The 15,772-nt window shown below is 39.4% G+C and overlaps 1 protein-coding gene across 1 annotated transcript; it reads right to left on the reverse strand.

Moving 5' to 3' along the window:
- Positions 1–682: 682 nt before the first annotated feature.
- On the reverse strand, positions 683–14,134 carry LOC122762164 (cullin-5-like). Its single transcript, XM_044017362.1, has 19 exons — positions 14,078–14,134; positions 12,647–12,756; positions 12,103–12,202; positions 11,608–11,784; positions 10,891–11,032; positions 10,367–10,512; positions 9,785–9,865; positions 9,247–9,340; positions 8,013–8,143; positions 7,694–7,801; positions 7,496–7,560; positions 7,251–7,383; positions 7,039–7,170; positions 6,643–6,766; positions 6,314–6,489; positions 5,555–5,716; positions 4,759–4,877; positions 4,324–4,447; positions 683–2,668 (listed from the first exon to the last, which is right to left on the reverse strand). The coding sequence occupies exons 1-19, from the start codon at positions 14,099–14,101 to the stop codon at positions 2,474–2,476; spliced, it is 2,343 nt and encodes a 780-aa protein (XP_043873297.1). The 5' UTR covers positions 14,102–14,134; the 3' UTR covers positions 683–2,473.
- Positions 14,135–15,772: the final 1,638 nt, after the last annotated feature.

The following is a 15,772-nucleotide window of genomic DNA, read 5'->3' on the forward strand; positions in this document are numbered from 1 at the left end:
TGGAGAAGTAAATATTTGCGGATACGTTTTTTACTAACCTACATATATAAACAACATTTTTACATATTATATTTAATGTATTTGATAGTGAGTAATGAATCACGTGGGTAACGAAATATTATAATACCCCCCCACCCACCCCGCAAAAAAGAAAAGTGACAATGAGGTAACTGGTATGTGTGTGTCTGTGTGTGTGGTTTTAAATTTTGATCACTGTTCAAGGAGTGCACCTAAATTTAATTTTATGCCGCATGTAGCGACAAAACAGACTCACCAGAAAAACATTATTTTGCCAAGAAACAATGCAGTTCACGGAAGCATCTGAACCTTTTCTCCCACTCCAACAACACAACCTTTACACTGATAATCAGCTGAATGGAGCTGTGACTGGGTGTGTTAAATTCCATTTTGTCACAAGTCTACAGACAAGTTTACCCCCATTACATAATATTATAAAGGTGGTTCTAATATTCTGCCTCCATCATGTGAATTGAGTGGAAATAGAAACACACTTCTCACTGTAATGCTTACCAGCTGATACTCACATCCCATTGTTGTTGAAATTATTGAACAAAAAGTGTGGCAATCTCTTCTAAAACCAGATCTGTAAATGTGCTGTTAAAAAATGTACTCATGAACCTTATGGACTCGTCTGAGGTTGAATAAGAGTCAGAGAAAGGGATGGAATGATACATCATTTTATTGTGTATTGCGATAACATAACAAAGCACTCACACAAGTCAATCATGGTGAAATTCCATTATGAGGACAATCTTGATTTAGGAAATTGCCAATATTCCATGTGGGTGATTTGACAACGCTGACAAATTCCCCAACATGCGTCCTAGTTTATGTTGAAGTGCCACAAGAGGGAGCCTACATCTTAACAGTAATTCCAGGATCTCCTGCCTAATAGATGTCAATTGAGATTTCCTTGTGTTTCAGAGCCATTTTAAGAATTTTAAAAAGATATTTTTACAATTATTCTATAGTCATGAATAACACCTTTTATGGGCAGTATAATCATGGCAAATGTTCATATTGTGTTGCATCTTATCAGAGGTTGTGAGATGAGGTTTGGCTAACAAGCCTGAGCCAAGTCTGTGCATAAGGAGATAAATAATAGTGTTTTATCTCATTTACAATGAATATTCCCAAGAGGAGAAAAAAGAGATCATGATAACAATACAACTCTTGTGGCTGTGTTTTTGCAAGTAAACATGTTAAATGTAAATGAGATTATTAGCCACAGTCACGGAAAATAAAAAGCTTTTTCAGCATTTTGACAAACAGCAGATAAGAATCAAATCATTGGCCAAAGTTTCTTTTATGTGAATAAATAAGGAAAAAAATAGCAGCTCATTCACATCATTGTCTCTTAGATTGTGTTTGTGCATAATGACATTTTACCAGGATGACACTGTGCAAAGGATCACACACGCAATCTGTGTTTGTTTCGATTTTACTGCCACACTATAACAAAAGACAAAATAAATAGAACAAACACCTGATCATGATGTTAGGAACAACACCCCTCTTTGATTCATTCTGTTGATTTTAACTCAGGATTTTGCACACTGAATAAATAGCAGTTGATAATTGTCTCATACACACATCCACGCACAAGAACACCCACAAACCTGAAACACAAGAGTCAAAAAGAAAACATCTGCATTTAAAAAATTTTCAAAGTGTGACAGATTTTCCACTGAACAAAAAGAAAACATCATAGAGCAGCATGCTGTTGAAAGTGCACACACATACACATGTAAAAGACACACTATGCACTCAAACTCCAAACAAGCGCGCACGCACGCACACACAGACAGACCATGATTCACGCACACTCAGAAAATTTGGCAAAATACTCGTCGGTAGTTTGAACTAGTCTCTCCATTATGTCCACTCCTCCTAAATGGCAGGTTTCACTTGCAGCTTGTTGCATCCATTGTTCAAACATTAAGATCAGTGTAAGATAACAGTAGCGATGCAAAATGGCTGCCACTAATATGACAGCTGTAGCATCAAGGGAAAGCAAAGGATTGATATCAGCTTGCAAGATTTGTCCTCCTCTTCCTCCTAACTGCTTCTCCTCTTTGTCTGCAGTCCATTGCTGATGAAAGTAAGGCAGGAAGTAGTTGATTCAGTGTCACTATTTATTTTCTTCTGAACTGCTGGCAGACAGCACACATAATTGTTCTTTTCCAAGGACCTGACACAAGAGGGCAGCAGAGAAGACCTCAGCCCAATGATTCAATGCTATGTCTTGAAATTAATGACACACTGGTGTCCCAAAAAATACAAAAAAATTAACCACACCATCTTGTCCTTCAACACACGCACGCTCCTCAGCATCATCCCTCTCTTCTTCTTCAAAGACTTTCTCACCAACTCTCGTCTTGCAGTCTTCTTTAAGTGCCAGTCGCAGGTCAGGAGTAAAAAACAGAACATGAATCACAGCCCTAATCGCTGCCTAGGCCATGTAGAGGAAGGTGTTGATGTCTGTCTCATCCCTCTTTATGTACTTGTGTTCAATGAGCCACTCGATCTGCTCCTTGATCATCTTCTTCTGAGGCAGGAACATGTTCTTCAGGATCTCCACCAGCTCCGTCTGCAGCTGGGCGTTGCTGATCCTCTTCCGCATCTTCATGATTTGGATGATAGCCTCCTGAGCAGGAAAAAAAAGTTACAGTTTCATTCACCATTGTATTATACCACCATATTGTATCTCCTTGGTTCTACAATTATGATAAACCAAAACACTGCCTCGAAATGGGATCATAAGAAGGGTGTGCTTTTGGTATGATTGACATGCAGGTGTAGGTGGATTTCTAATGAGCATTTGTTCAAGGTATTTATTTTTCTAAAGCTGAAAAGAGAAGGAAACGTGTGTTTTTCTGTTTTGAGACAGTTTGTCAGTCAAAATTTTAAAGCCTCAGCAGAAATGATCCAACCTTTAGAACACATACAAGTAAAACACATTATTAATTCAGTATTAAAGAGGCCATAGCATGGTCCTATCTCACTTATATGTGAGATATGGAGGTGTACTTACAAACATGAAGTCGTTTTTATGGTCAAAAACCTCCTAGTCGCTGCAAACGAGCCGATGTAAATGTCTCATCACTGACGCTCTCGTCAGCCGCGCTGTTTCAGACCAAAACCACACCCGCAGAACACGGACTGTCTTGTGATTGGCCAGCCAACGAGAGCTTTCCCACTGTCTTGTGATTGGCCAGTTACCTGGAAGTGACGTAATTGGCACGTCAGCTCTCAGACCCGCAGCTCCCCCTCTGGAATGTCGGATGCACCGCTAGCAATTATCAAAACATTGAGTAATAGCGTCGTCACGACCCCTCGCTGTAATCCCTTACGCATTTTATCCAGAGTCTGACCCAGAGTCAGAAGACACTGTGACAAGTGAACCACCTCCATCGCAAAGACTGCAGCAGGACACCTGTAGCTTGGATAACGTTGTGGTTACTGAGATGATAAACACACATACATGCAAATGAAACACGAGTGAACGCGTGTAGCTTAGCCTGTAGCCAACTATCGTTAATGCTAAACGACAGAACAAGCACACAAAGACAGTTTTATGGTTTTTAAATATTGTAATATACGTATTGTTGGCACTGCTACTTCCTTTAGAAGTTCCTTTAGAAGCAGAAGTTTGGTGCTGTGTCCTGCTTTATATTGCCAGAGGTTTGTGTACCATTCTCAGTGAAGTGGTTGCCGCATACATGGAGGTATTTAGGAAATGTAGCAGGCATATTCCCATCAAATATGAAAGATATCCACTGAGCTTTTCTTTGCTCATTGGCAGGGAGCTTGTGGAGTGTCTGGTATTGTTTATCACAACCCAGAACAGAGCAAACATTTGCTGAACCTTTTTTTCGACAAGTTCTCAACCAATACACTCAGCAGCTACAACGAGAGTAGTTCTTCTACGGTTGAAAGTATGTCACCGGATGTGCCCGGACTTTGGTGCACCGGACTAGGAGGCGCTGCTGTTTACAGGAGTGGTGAGATTCGCCAGTGAGTTTATTAGTCAACGGAAGTGCCTTGCCGGTTCTCAGGAAAACAATAAAACCCTGCGCTCTCAGCAGTGGCTGAACTGATTGTTATGGACTTTTAGGGCTTCATAGACGAGGTAATGATAGCAGATACACGCCCAAACGCAGAGTTAATTGGCACTTCCGGGCTATGACCTCTTTAAAGCAACATTTTTGTTGCCCTTTTATGTCCTGTACAACCCGTAGATGTTGACCCCAACGGTTAACATCTTTAAAAACAATGTGACTTTTGTTTTTTTTATCTAACCTGAGTCCTGAGTATTCTGAGCTGGACGATTCCTTCGTTTTCCTCCTCCTTCATTCGCTCAGTGGTTAGCTGCAGTCGACCAATCAGATTGATCTTTCCCCGCTTCTGGACTTTGGAGTTTTTGCTGAGAAAATAAGAGATGCAAAAACACAGAACATCACTCTCCTTCCAGATTTATAGTTTAACGGCTGATCTGGAAGAGAGAACATGCATATTATGTGACTGGGCTCTCACTCTGGCACTCTATGGTAATTTGATTAGGGAGTTCTCACATACAGCTTCTCTGGACACATTAAGGAAAATGTCAAAACAGGTCTGATCACAGTTACAACCTACACATTCTTCCATGTCAATGTTATTTTTGGCGAACTGTGCAATAAAAAAACCAAAGTGTATATATATTGTAGCAATATTTCTAGAATCACTGTAACATACATGAGGGAGAAGTCCTGGTTGACATAGAAGAGCGTGCTGTCTGTGAAGTCCTTGGGCGAGTTCACTGGAGGCTCATATGACAACACCTGTCTCTTCAGTTTGGGGAAGGCAACGAGCGACTGCAGCAGAAAACAGTAGAATAAATAAAATTAAAATAAATAAATTAATAATTGACAATACTTGAGCCACTGAGTCTACCAATGTGCAACTTCCATTAATACAGATATTTACAGCCATGTTATCGGAATAAAAAAAAATACTGAATTTCATAGCTGTGTTGTTGTTGAAGTTAATAAACAATACTTTTAATGATTATTGACACACAGAAAGCTGACTATTTCACACTCCTGCTGCTGTTACTTTTCCCACAGATTACCTGTATTTTCTTGTCTGTACATGGAAGAAGTCTCTGCTTACAAAAAACAGGCCCAGCAAGTTTGATAGTCCTGCAAAACTTTGATGTCAAACTTCTGCTTGTACCATGGCATGTTTATTAGGCAACAAGACACTTTTGTGCAGCAAAAGAAACACATAGTTGCTCTGAGAATCATATTAGAGCATGAGGAGAACTCTTCTTAAACTTAAAAGGAGACTATATTGAGATTTAGTGCATCTTATTGCTCAGGACAAAAGGTGAGAGACAGGAGAAATAAGCCTTAGTCTCAGTGGTGTCACATGGGTCTCATAGTTGTCTAGGAGAAGTAAATTAAACTTTTTTGAGATCTCATAGTTGCTGAGTAAACACTGTGCTGTGGTGTAACTGGTGTAAAGCATTAAAACATTTCCTTAGTCTGACCCAGAGTGTGCGGCGCAGCTCCGCATCAGGCAGCTCTGTAGCCAGTTTGAGGTTCTCAAAGCTGATCCTCTCCCTGGGTCTCTGGTTCCAGGCGAACAACACAGCGAGCTGGAACGTCGTCACCTCCAGGTCGTACTGACCCACCTCGTTTTTAAAGGTGATCTGAGCAGAGAACGACCATATGACGAGGAGACAATGAAATGTTATAAAGAAAGATAAAAAGAGTATGAAAAAGTGGCTTTAAGTAGAACATTAAAGGGATAGTAAGTTAAGTTTTTTTTGTTTGTTTTTTCAAATGTGGCTGTATGAGACAATGCCACGTAGTAGGTAATTCAGAATTAAAGATCTTAAACATCCCAGTGACAAAATAACACATTTGTAATTAATGATGGAAGCAGCAGTGGATCAACAACTCCATTATGCCTTGTTGCAAAATCACTGATATTTTTTCTATTGACTTTGGTGCAGGACTTGAGTGGTTTACAAAATCAAACAAACTTCAGTATCCAGTTAGTGAAGGCTGTCTAGCAGTGGGAAGAATTGGCACATTTTCTCTTGAGATATCATACACTTAAACTGAAACAGACTTTATAAGGCAAATGTTTTGTTCAGTGGCTAGCTGTCATGTCTCAGGCTTGGCAACACACATTGGAGAGTGAATGCTGTCAGTGCGTCAGTGACCCAGAGATATTAATTTAAGTTTAAGGAGAAGAGGAGCAGAGTGTTGGCTCTTCTTCTACAATCTATGTATATAATTACAATGCCGTTGGACATCAGGTGATGCCAGTGGAGTTTGCGGCCACTGTGGTTCCTCTTGTAGAAGTCCTCCACCTCAGGGATCAGGTCCTCCAGTTCTGTGGGGAGCGAAACAAAAACCTTCTCACTGCTTCGTGACCACGCTCCCGCGTTCAGGATCTTGATGTTCACGCTGTCAGCTGCAGAGAAATCAAAAAGAAAATAAGTTGGATAAAGTGCAGCTTCCAAATACAATCTTTTATTAAGGGAACCAGTGTTTTTTTTTTTTTAAAGGAAAATAACCCACATGTAATGTTAATGCAGCTTTGTAAATACATGCATGTGCGTGTTACCTGGCAGTGCCAGCTTGTTGTGTTTGTGCATCTCTTTGAAGACCTGATTCAGGTCGTCTGATACTTTGATGTCCTGGAACATCCGGGCCAGTTTATTCACGTAATCTGCCGGCATTCCTACTTCCTACAGCAACACAAACACACAAGACGACAACACAAAGATGACATTCATTCACTGCAAACTTATTCTAAAATCCAGATCATAATGATTCTACAACACAATTGCATATGAGGTATGAGGTAGTATAAAATATATGAGGCAGCAGTATGTGAGGCATGTAGCACTGATGCATTTGTTTGGTTGTTAAACAGAATTAGTTGTAAAAATATACCTTAAGTTACCACTTTTAGTATTGATGAAGTGTCCCAAGTGTCTTTAAGAAAAATGCAACTCACTCTCAGCCATTCCACCATGTTCTCCTCAATCTCGCTGTCAGCTGAAATGTCCAGAATCAGGCGTCTGGTCAGGTGAGCTTTGTGGTAACGCATGAATACGTCTTTGTTCTGGACATACTTCAACACTAAGAGCTAAAAACATGAAAAAGGAGTTGAGTGTGAGAACAGGAGGACCTAAAACCAAGTGTGATAATGAGAGATTAGAGACTTACCACTTCTTTGAGTTTGAGCTCGATTTCCTCTGAGGTGAGTTTCTTGCTGAGAGGAGTTTTCCTTAGCAGCATGTCACAGTAGTTTGCCAGCAGCTCTGGACACTTTGACTCTGGCTGAGTCTTCATACCCACACTGAGTGGATGGACACACACATTCACAGTTAAATTTTGCTTTCTTATTTGGGACAAAAGCACCAGGACTGTCCACACAGAAACATGAGCAAATGAGAACAGGTTGGACTCACCCTTTCTGTTTCATAGGCAGCTCCAGTTTGAAGATTGTGGCATCATTCACAACAGCTTTGTAAGCCTGCGGTGACAAAATGTAAAAATTACAAAATCCCTTTACCACAGATAAGACAGAACTCTCATCTGAATTATTCTCTTTTTGATTTAGCTTTTCCTTTAGGTCAAATAAACTTTAAGAGTCAGAAAACACAGACCTTATCTCTCGCTGTGAGGAAGCGAGGGTCATCCTGGAAGGCTTCCTTCACCAGCTTACTGAAGCGGTTGAACAATGTCAGCAACTGGTCCACGTACTTCTCAGAGTCCTGGACAAATAAATGTGTATTTCCATCTCTAATCACATCCAACAATACAACATGTAGTTTCTGTACAATACAACATTTCTGCGATTAGAGGAAAACACACTACACCCCTGTAAAAATCTGTGAATAATGTGCTTTTACACTAAAATTACAGCAGAAACACATCAAAGATCTATAAAGTAAATGTGTAGGAAGTGTGTGCTGGTGCACATACAGTTGTGATAGTCTCGGCAGCAGCCACCATATCTGCTAGTCCAGCATTGATGATATGTTCTTCCAGGTCTTTCAGCATTGGCTCAATCCCACTGGGAACTTTGTCCATCAGTGAAAACATGAGGTGCAGCTCTATTCAAGGGAGATGAAATGTAACATTATACAAAAGGTCAGGGAGCAAATGGACTGAATCCAGAATACGATGCAAAAATGGGAGATTAAATCTGCTTTCAGACATGTACCAAAATCTGAACATGGAGATTTTCTTGGTGGCATATATATCTATAAATAGTCATTAATGACCTGGAACATCATGGAATATTTCTATGTATTGTTGATTCTAAATCTTATACTTTATTAATCCCCTTAGGGAAATTATTTCTCTGCATTTGACCATCCTAGAATTAGGAGCAGTGGGCTGCCACACTGAGTCGTGTACGGGGAGCAATGGTGGTTGGGTACCTTGCTCAGGGGTACCCTAGCCCTTTTGACCTGGTGGGGACTTGAACTGGAGACCCTCCTGTTACAAGCCAAGTTCCCCTTCCAATTTTTCTCTGCTCAATTCAAGCTTGGATATAATGTAAACAGAAATGTAACCTGGATGTACGGTAAGTGAAAATAAACTTGCAAACGCGTTACATGACTCTTCCTCGCCTTGGTGATTGAGGAATTGAAACAGTACATTCGAGCCCATTAGAACCAGCCTACAGCTGACTTTGGAATTAAGTTTGCCACTACACCATAAGTGACAAATGTCACTCAACTCCCAACATGGAAACAGTTATTTACATAAAGACTTATACAAAGGAGGTGTGTGTTTCAACACAGCACAGAACTCTTCATAAGTGGTTCTGGACAATTGGAAAATGTTGCTCTGTAAAATCCACATGAACCATCTGCCAGAGCTAGATAGGTAACTTTACCACTTAATATGGTGAACGAATAATTTCCAAGAGACGTTTAGGAAACAAATAATAACTTTGTTTTATGTATGCTATATAAAACATACAACATCATAACTTAAAGTTGGTAAAATTCTGCAAATTTATTTGGGGATCCAAAGAAATCCTGACCCGGTCTTTGGGAATCACTGTATTAAGGGTATTTTATAATGATTAGCTTGTGATTTCTACATTTATAGACATTTCAGCTGGATCCCCTCAGTAATGGATGAACGGGCAAAATAAACATATACAGTGTATACTTTTTTTTTTTTTTTAATTCACATGACTCACTGTCTGTCTCGTTGCGTTTGATCATCCCTGGACATTCAGCTAAGATGGTCTCTTTGAACGAGGTCACCAAAGCATTCACACAACATTCCATAAGCTGTGAGGACAAAAAGACTCACTGTTAGAGCGTCTTTGATATTAATAGAGACACCACATTTCTAGGAAATAGGCTTGAAAGAGATTTTTACAACAGACATTTAAAAAGTTGAGCTTAATGAAAGAAAACCCAGTCTGATCTTACGACCTGTGAGTTCATGTGACTCTTCACAAACTGTAAATTGTAAACAAACCCAAAAACACTTAAATGAAATTTTCCACATGAATGAAACAAGCAAATGGACATAATCCTTATATTAATATATTGTAGATGTGTAAAATGTAATGCATCATCTGCATAGAAGGTTAAGTTAGAAATGACTATGATGTGTTTGAGGTAATTAATCTCATTAATTTCATTTTTGACAACTTCCTGCTAACAACAAATCTGAAGTCATTGAAATGTTGAAATAGTTGTAATTCAGATCTCCTAAAAGACACTTACTGCTTGAACAGAGTTACATTCACGACGTGTCTCTAGATATCTAAGTGCTCTCTTCTCTTCTTCTCTCAACTTCGTCTCTGCCTGAAGGGAAAGATGCATCAGAAACACAAGAGTGACACAACAATGAAAACTCATACACACTCAGCCAAGGTTGCAACTATGACTCTTGTTGTCTGTAAACTTAAGCTCAGAAAGTCATATTCTATTTAATCTGAAGAGAAAAAAAGACTGAAGGCCTTTGCACCAAAGTCGCATTTTTCATCCTATTTAGCATGTTAATCTCTTCTAACCCTATCCAGTCAATCACAGATTTCGCCATGAGCAAGTCAAATCAATGCATGTTTTTGACAACATGACATTAACTCATACTGTAAAACCATTGCTAGATGCTAACACCACCTGTTAATTTCCATGATGCACTTTTTTCCCCCTGGTATTTATATAATTTGGTCACAATTGTGCTAGTGAGGGTGCATCTGAATTCACCTCCGAATTGTTTGTGTTTTTGTGACAGTTATTTGTGTATTTTTAACACATAATACAAGCACTTCTACTTCATTTATCAAGATTATTGTGTCTTACATATTTCATGTAGTTCTGTACGCCATTTTGTTGCAGGTAGGATGGTGCCTGTGTTCTGTAGAATCTCTCTGTGGAGTCCAGGTAGGCTTTCTCAAAGTTATCCCTGTAGATTTGCATCTTGTCCTCCGGGTTAGAACATAGGTTTACTGGTGTGAGACAAGCACAGACAGTGGGACAGATGAGTCAACAATAATGAGGCAACAGACAACATTTGTGCCCGTAGCAGTTCGTGTTTGGTCCCAAGTTGTAGTTTTTCTGCACTTACTCTGTCACTGAGGCAAAGAGAAAAGCTTAGTAAAAGCAAGGTTTAAAGCTTAGTAAAAGCAAGGTTTATAGGACATCAATATAAAGACAGATACTGTTACCAGAACATTTAAAGTCTGTCCTTTTCAGCTTATTCCTCCTACACTTACTGCCGGAATGCAGAGTTAAGTCTGAGCGTGTAGTGAATTCTTAATGTCCAGAATGGCAATGATGTGCGAGTCCTGTATTTCTGAGACAGGTCATGTGTTTGTTCATCTTACCATATGACTCTCGTACTCCTATCACCAGCTGGGAGTCGAAGGCTTCGCCCAGTCTCTCAGCATGTACCAGCTTCATGGCACTATCCTGTAGGCGACTCTTAATGTTGGAAAAGATCGACTCGTTCCACGTGTCCAGCATCAGCTAAAAAAAAGTAGAAGCAATAATGAATGTGCATCAAGTGCAAAAACTGTTAAGTAGTAAGTTACCTGGCTTCCAATAATTGTGAGGTCAAGTATTTCTTCAACCACTTTTAACTTCCTCCATTATAACTCTTTATCTCAAAAATTAAGAAAATGTCACATGATTCATACATATGATGCCACCCATTATACTAACACACCTGAAAACATGCATCATGTGACAATTTAGGTACAGTGGGCATGGATTTGCTGTTGCTAGTCAAGTGTCAGAAAGTCCTGCCAATGAGAAAAAAACAAGAGTGCTGGGATTTCTTTTATTAGTATTTCATTCACAACTGACCAAGTTGAAGTCAGTTTGTCCAGTCTCAGTTTCTGCCTGTGCAAACTAAAACAGAGACACAGACCAAAACTGAGATTGAAGACTTTTTCCAAGTCGCGCAATTTTCAGGGCTCAAAAGCATAATAGACCTAATGTGAATCCAGAGAATAAGTTAAACATTTCTACATGAAAACAGAGTTGTGTGGTTGCAGAAGTCACTTGTCATGTTGTACGATTTTGATGCCTCCTTCACTCACCTTGCGGACAATGCTGTCCTCCATGTTTGCCTTCTTGTTGCTACCCTGTTTGCCCATGAGTGTGATCTCCAGCTGACAGAAGGGTTTGGGCAGGATGTCACACTGGGTGAAGAACTTCCTCCACTCAACAATGTAAGCCTTCAGCAGCGCTGTGTCATCCTGGTGGCTCAGCACCCGCTGCCATGGCAACAGGTGCATGCAAAAAATAGAGTTGATGCAGGTCATCCAATAAGTACTTGTAAGACACCCTGGTCTTTTGTCCCTAACTTGTCTACCACTATCCAGAAGAGATATGATAATGAAAATTCACCATGCTGTAGACCAATTTTAAGTTTGTCCAGCAACAGTAACTCCACATGAACATTAAAATCAGTCACGGTTTTCATTTTTCATGTCCAAAACGACACATTTTTAAAAAATGGCTTTAAACTTACGCAAATCTAATAAACAAAAACACACAAATAACGACAAAAAACTGCCACATGCATTACTTACAGCTTGTGCTTGTTTGATGAAGTCTAGAATGTCCTCTTTGAGGGCTTGGTGAATCTTGGCTGGTCCTTTGTCATCCCATAAGCACACAGCATGGACGTCACTGACAGACACATTCACACATATAGTAATCAGTGAACGAGACGAAGCACATTTTCAAATGAAGGACGTGGCACTAATGCTACATTGTTCCTGTTTATGCAGACTAAAAAGAGGTAGAACAGTTACATCAACAACAATAAAAAGTGCATTTTCAAGTTTAAAATCAGTTGCTGAAGTCATTTTCTGAATGCTAAATAACGCAACCACATAAAGTTAAAATATGAAATCTGGACACATTTCCATTCATGTTTATGAACAGGGCATATTGTACAGGCACATCTACAAATGTATTGTTCTGGGATTATATAATGTTCAGCTCCTGTTAAAAAAGGCTACCTCTACTGAATGAGAGTGCAGCTGAAATGCACCAAAATAGTATGCTCTGTGTGAGAAATCAGCAGAAGTGACCATTGCTATATATAAAGCAAAGAGAGGGGAATCTTACGAGAACAAGTCGAACCACTGTTGCTTGGTGACGGCCTCCTGTCTGAGCAGCTTGAGAACAATGGGTCGCATCAGATCCCATTTGTCCTCAAACTGCAGGGACCCCTTGTTCTGGAGGAGAGGAAAGAGGTAAAAGATGGGTTGGAACACAGCAGTGAGAGGAGATGATGAGAGAGGAAGCAAGAAAGGTCAGAAACACAAAGATATTTTTAAAAACAAGACAGGCCAAGGGCTAGGGTCTTGTAGGCTAATTATGCATTTTACATGTTCATCTTAAACAAGGCTTTTAATTAACAAATGCTCACAGCTTTGTTTAAATTAACCTCATCAAAACATATTGACCTGTTATATATCCAGATAGCAAAGGCCTTTTAAATGCCAATCAGATTAAATCACTAGCCCAACCAACACTCCTTGATTATCTCCCCGTAGATAATCCATTTATAAAATCATCACAGTATCCTCACTCGGGGAAACAGACGGTGTCTGAGTGCTTTCTATAGCTTCATACATGGGCTTAAATCAGAGTTTCAAACTCACAGCCTCCCCAATCAATTTCATGCGGCCCTTTCACTCCATATCAAGTTATTTCTGTGTGGTTTTTTTGTTTATTTACAGACTAATTGTGCATCATAAATACATTTTTATTGGGAATTACCTCTTGTGCCATATCAAAGGAACATTTAAATTATTTGAAATAGGTCACAAATGTCATTATTGCGATATATGGTGATTACATTTTAAAATACCCCTACTGTACCCCAAAACATCTGACTTTTTTCCCACCTAACCGGTGACCTGATCAGACTACACTCTGGCGTGGCCCCGAGGTCATATTAGTTTGAGAACCCTGGATTAAGTCGTTAACAGACAATTATCATATTGTTGATCAGAACCGTGGTATTAGCACATTTCTAGTAGCCCTAATGTTAAAACGTGACATTAGCATGTGCCATGTGAAGCAGTGTAGTGTCTGTTAACGCAGATTAGCATTACTTAGCCTAAAAAAGAGGAGGTTACCGCTGTGATACAGACGGAGAAGGAGTGGATTTTCCGCTCGAACCGGTGTGGCGTTTGGGGATTTAAGCGAGTCTTGTTCGCCAGCAGTCCCTGTGGTCGCTGTGGCGGACCGGCCTGGGTACGGTTAAGAATCAGTGAAAAGGTCCGGGGCATTTTAAGAGCACCGGCTCCGCTCCAGTCCGGAGGATAATATCGTTAGTGAAACGGACACCGGAGTTCAACAACGACAACGGGGACTTCAGTCGCACAAATGTGTGCTTTTATTTCACATATTCACGCGATTGGAACCAATATTTGCACGCCACGATAAAGAGAATATATGTATCCACCCAGAAAGAGAAATTGTGTAAAGGCGAGCACTACAAATTAAGACATAACTGTAAGAAACACCAAATATTAAAGTGCTTCTTACCTTTAACAAATTAGACGCCGCCATGTTTCTTCAACTTATCGCCTCGCAGACTCTCGCGAGACAGGTGCTACAGCTGTGCCGAGATTAGGTCATAGTAAATTTTCCCTTAAAAAAATAATAATACTCATTAAAATGATTATCATACTAATCATAAAAGTGTTTTTTGGCTGAGTCAAGTATATTTTCTATATTTATCTTTATATTTATAACTACAGCTGAATCATTTTGGAAATACACGTTTCTTGATATTAATTATGATTTGCTTTATTTGAGGACTGCATTAATTAACATCTTCTTTGTGGATGAATCTCCTGATTATTTATTTAATCGGTTATTAGATTTTTGATCTTTTTTTATATTTTTATATTCGTTTGTGTGGAAGCCTGTTTCTGCCACTTGAAAAATAAAAATATTAATAAGTCAGAATTTTGAGAAGCTAAGTTATTATTATGAGATAAAAAGTCATGCTGATTACTCATTGTGAGTGAATAGTATTTAAAAGTATCTCATTATGAATAAGCACCTCAGAATTGTGGGATATTATCTCAAAATAATGGCTCAGCGGATCATGACTTGGGTATGCATTCTTTTTTTCCATGTGGCAGAAATTGGCTTCCATATGTTTGTACTCGTACTAAACGGTACCTTTTAATCTTTCAATAAGGGTTTTTTTTGTGGGAGCGGAGTTTTACTATTTTTACTTCATTCCATTGAAATATCTGACAGCCATTGCTTTTATAATCCTGCCATACGCTGTCCTCTAGTGGTCATTGAGTACACTGACGTCATTTTATAAAGCAGACATGGGCATTTTACGGCCCGCGGGCCACATACGGCCCTTTGGGCATCCCTGTCCGGCCTGCGGTATGTCAGTCATAAACACAGATGAACAAGTATTTATGCTGCGCATGCAATACAACTGTGTTGCTTTTATTTTGAAAAGACTGACGTATGGACGCATGTATCTGCGCCTGTCCGCACAGCGACAGGTGAAGCTAGCCAGTTATCCCTGGCCCCCTGAAGTTCAGGAGTTATCATTATCTCCCTCCCTGTTTGTTATTTTATTGTCTAACCGGCGACAATAACGCATCCGATGTGATTGCAACATTGGTGTGTGTGCGTGTGTGCGCAGACGTGCGTAGTATAGTTCATTATATAGTGTAGTCATTTGATATCATTTAATAGAGTTGGTTAGTAATTGTGTTTATTGTGTTTTTGTATGCTTCCCAATTTACACCAAAACAATAAAATGTTCTGCTTTTTTAGATAAGAGATCAAATTAAATTCAAATTTGGCCCGGCCCTCAACAATATTTTTTGTTTCTTATTTGGTCCCTTGGGGCAAATAATTTTCTACCCCTGTTTTAAAGAATTATACCATTAAACAAGAACTAAATAGCAGAATTATTATTTATTTGTGGAAATAATTGTAAAGAATCAGATATTTACTATTCAAATATACTATCACAAATATTCATTGTGCATACTAAAAATACCGTGAAAATGAAAGTCCCGCAATAATAAACCCAGTAAAAAAAACAATGATGGAGCACTTTCTGTGTTATCTCATCAACAGGTGACCATGAAAGTAAGAGGAAGCAAACTGATGATGACATCTCAAAATATCTTTTATCTTCAGGCCTTAGGTCATTTGGAAGTGCTGGTGACTGTCCTCAGCCCATTAACACATCATGCA

The sequence above is a fragment of the Solea senegalensis genome, unplaced genomic scaffold (assembly GCF_019176455.1).
Source record: "Solea senegalensis isolate Sse05_10M unplaced genomic scaffold, IFAPA_SoseM_1 scf7180000015318, whole genome shotgun sequence".
Classification (NCBI taxonomy): domain Eukaryota; kingdom Metazoa; phylum Chordata; class Actinopteri; order Pleuronectiformes; family Soleidae; genus Solea; species Solea senegalensis.

Excerpts from the sequence above, each read along its gene's own strand:
- LOC122762164 (XM_044017362.1), bottom strand. The coding sequence starts at position 14,101 with ATGGCGGCGTCTAATTTGTTAAAG. Across the intron at positions 11,033-11,607 it reads AGGACAGCATTGTCCGCAAG|CTGATGCTGGACACGTGGAA; the intron begins GTGAGTGAAGGA and ends ACTTTTTTTTAG. Across the intron at positions 8,144-9,246 it reads CAAACGCAACGAGACAGACA|AGCTGCACCTCATGTTTTCA; the intron begins GTGAGTCATGTG and ends TCCCTTGAATAG.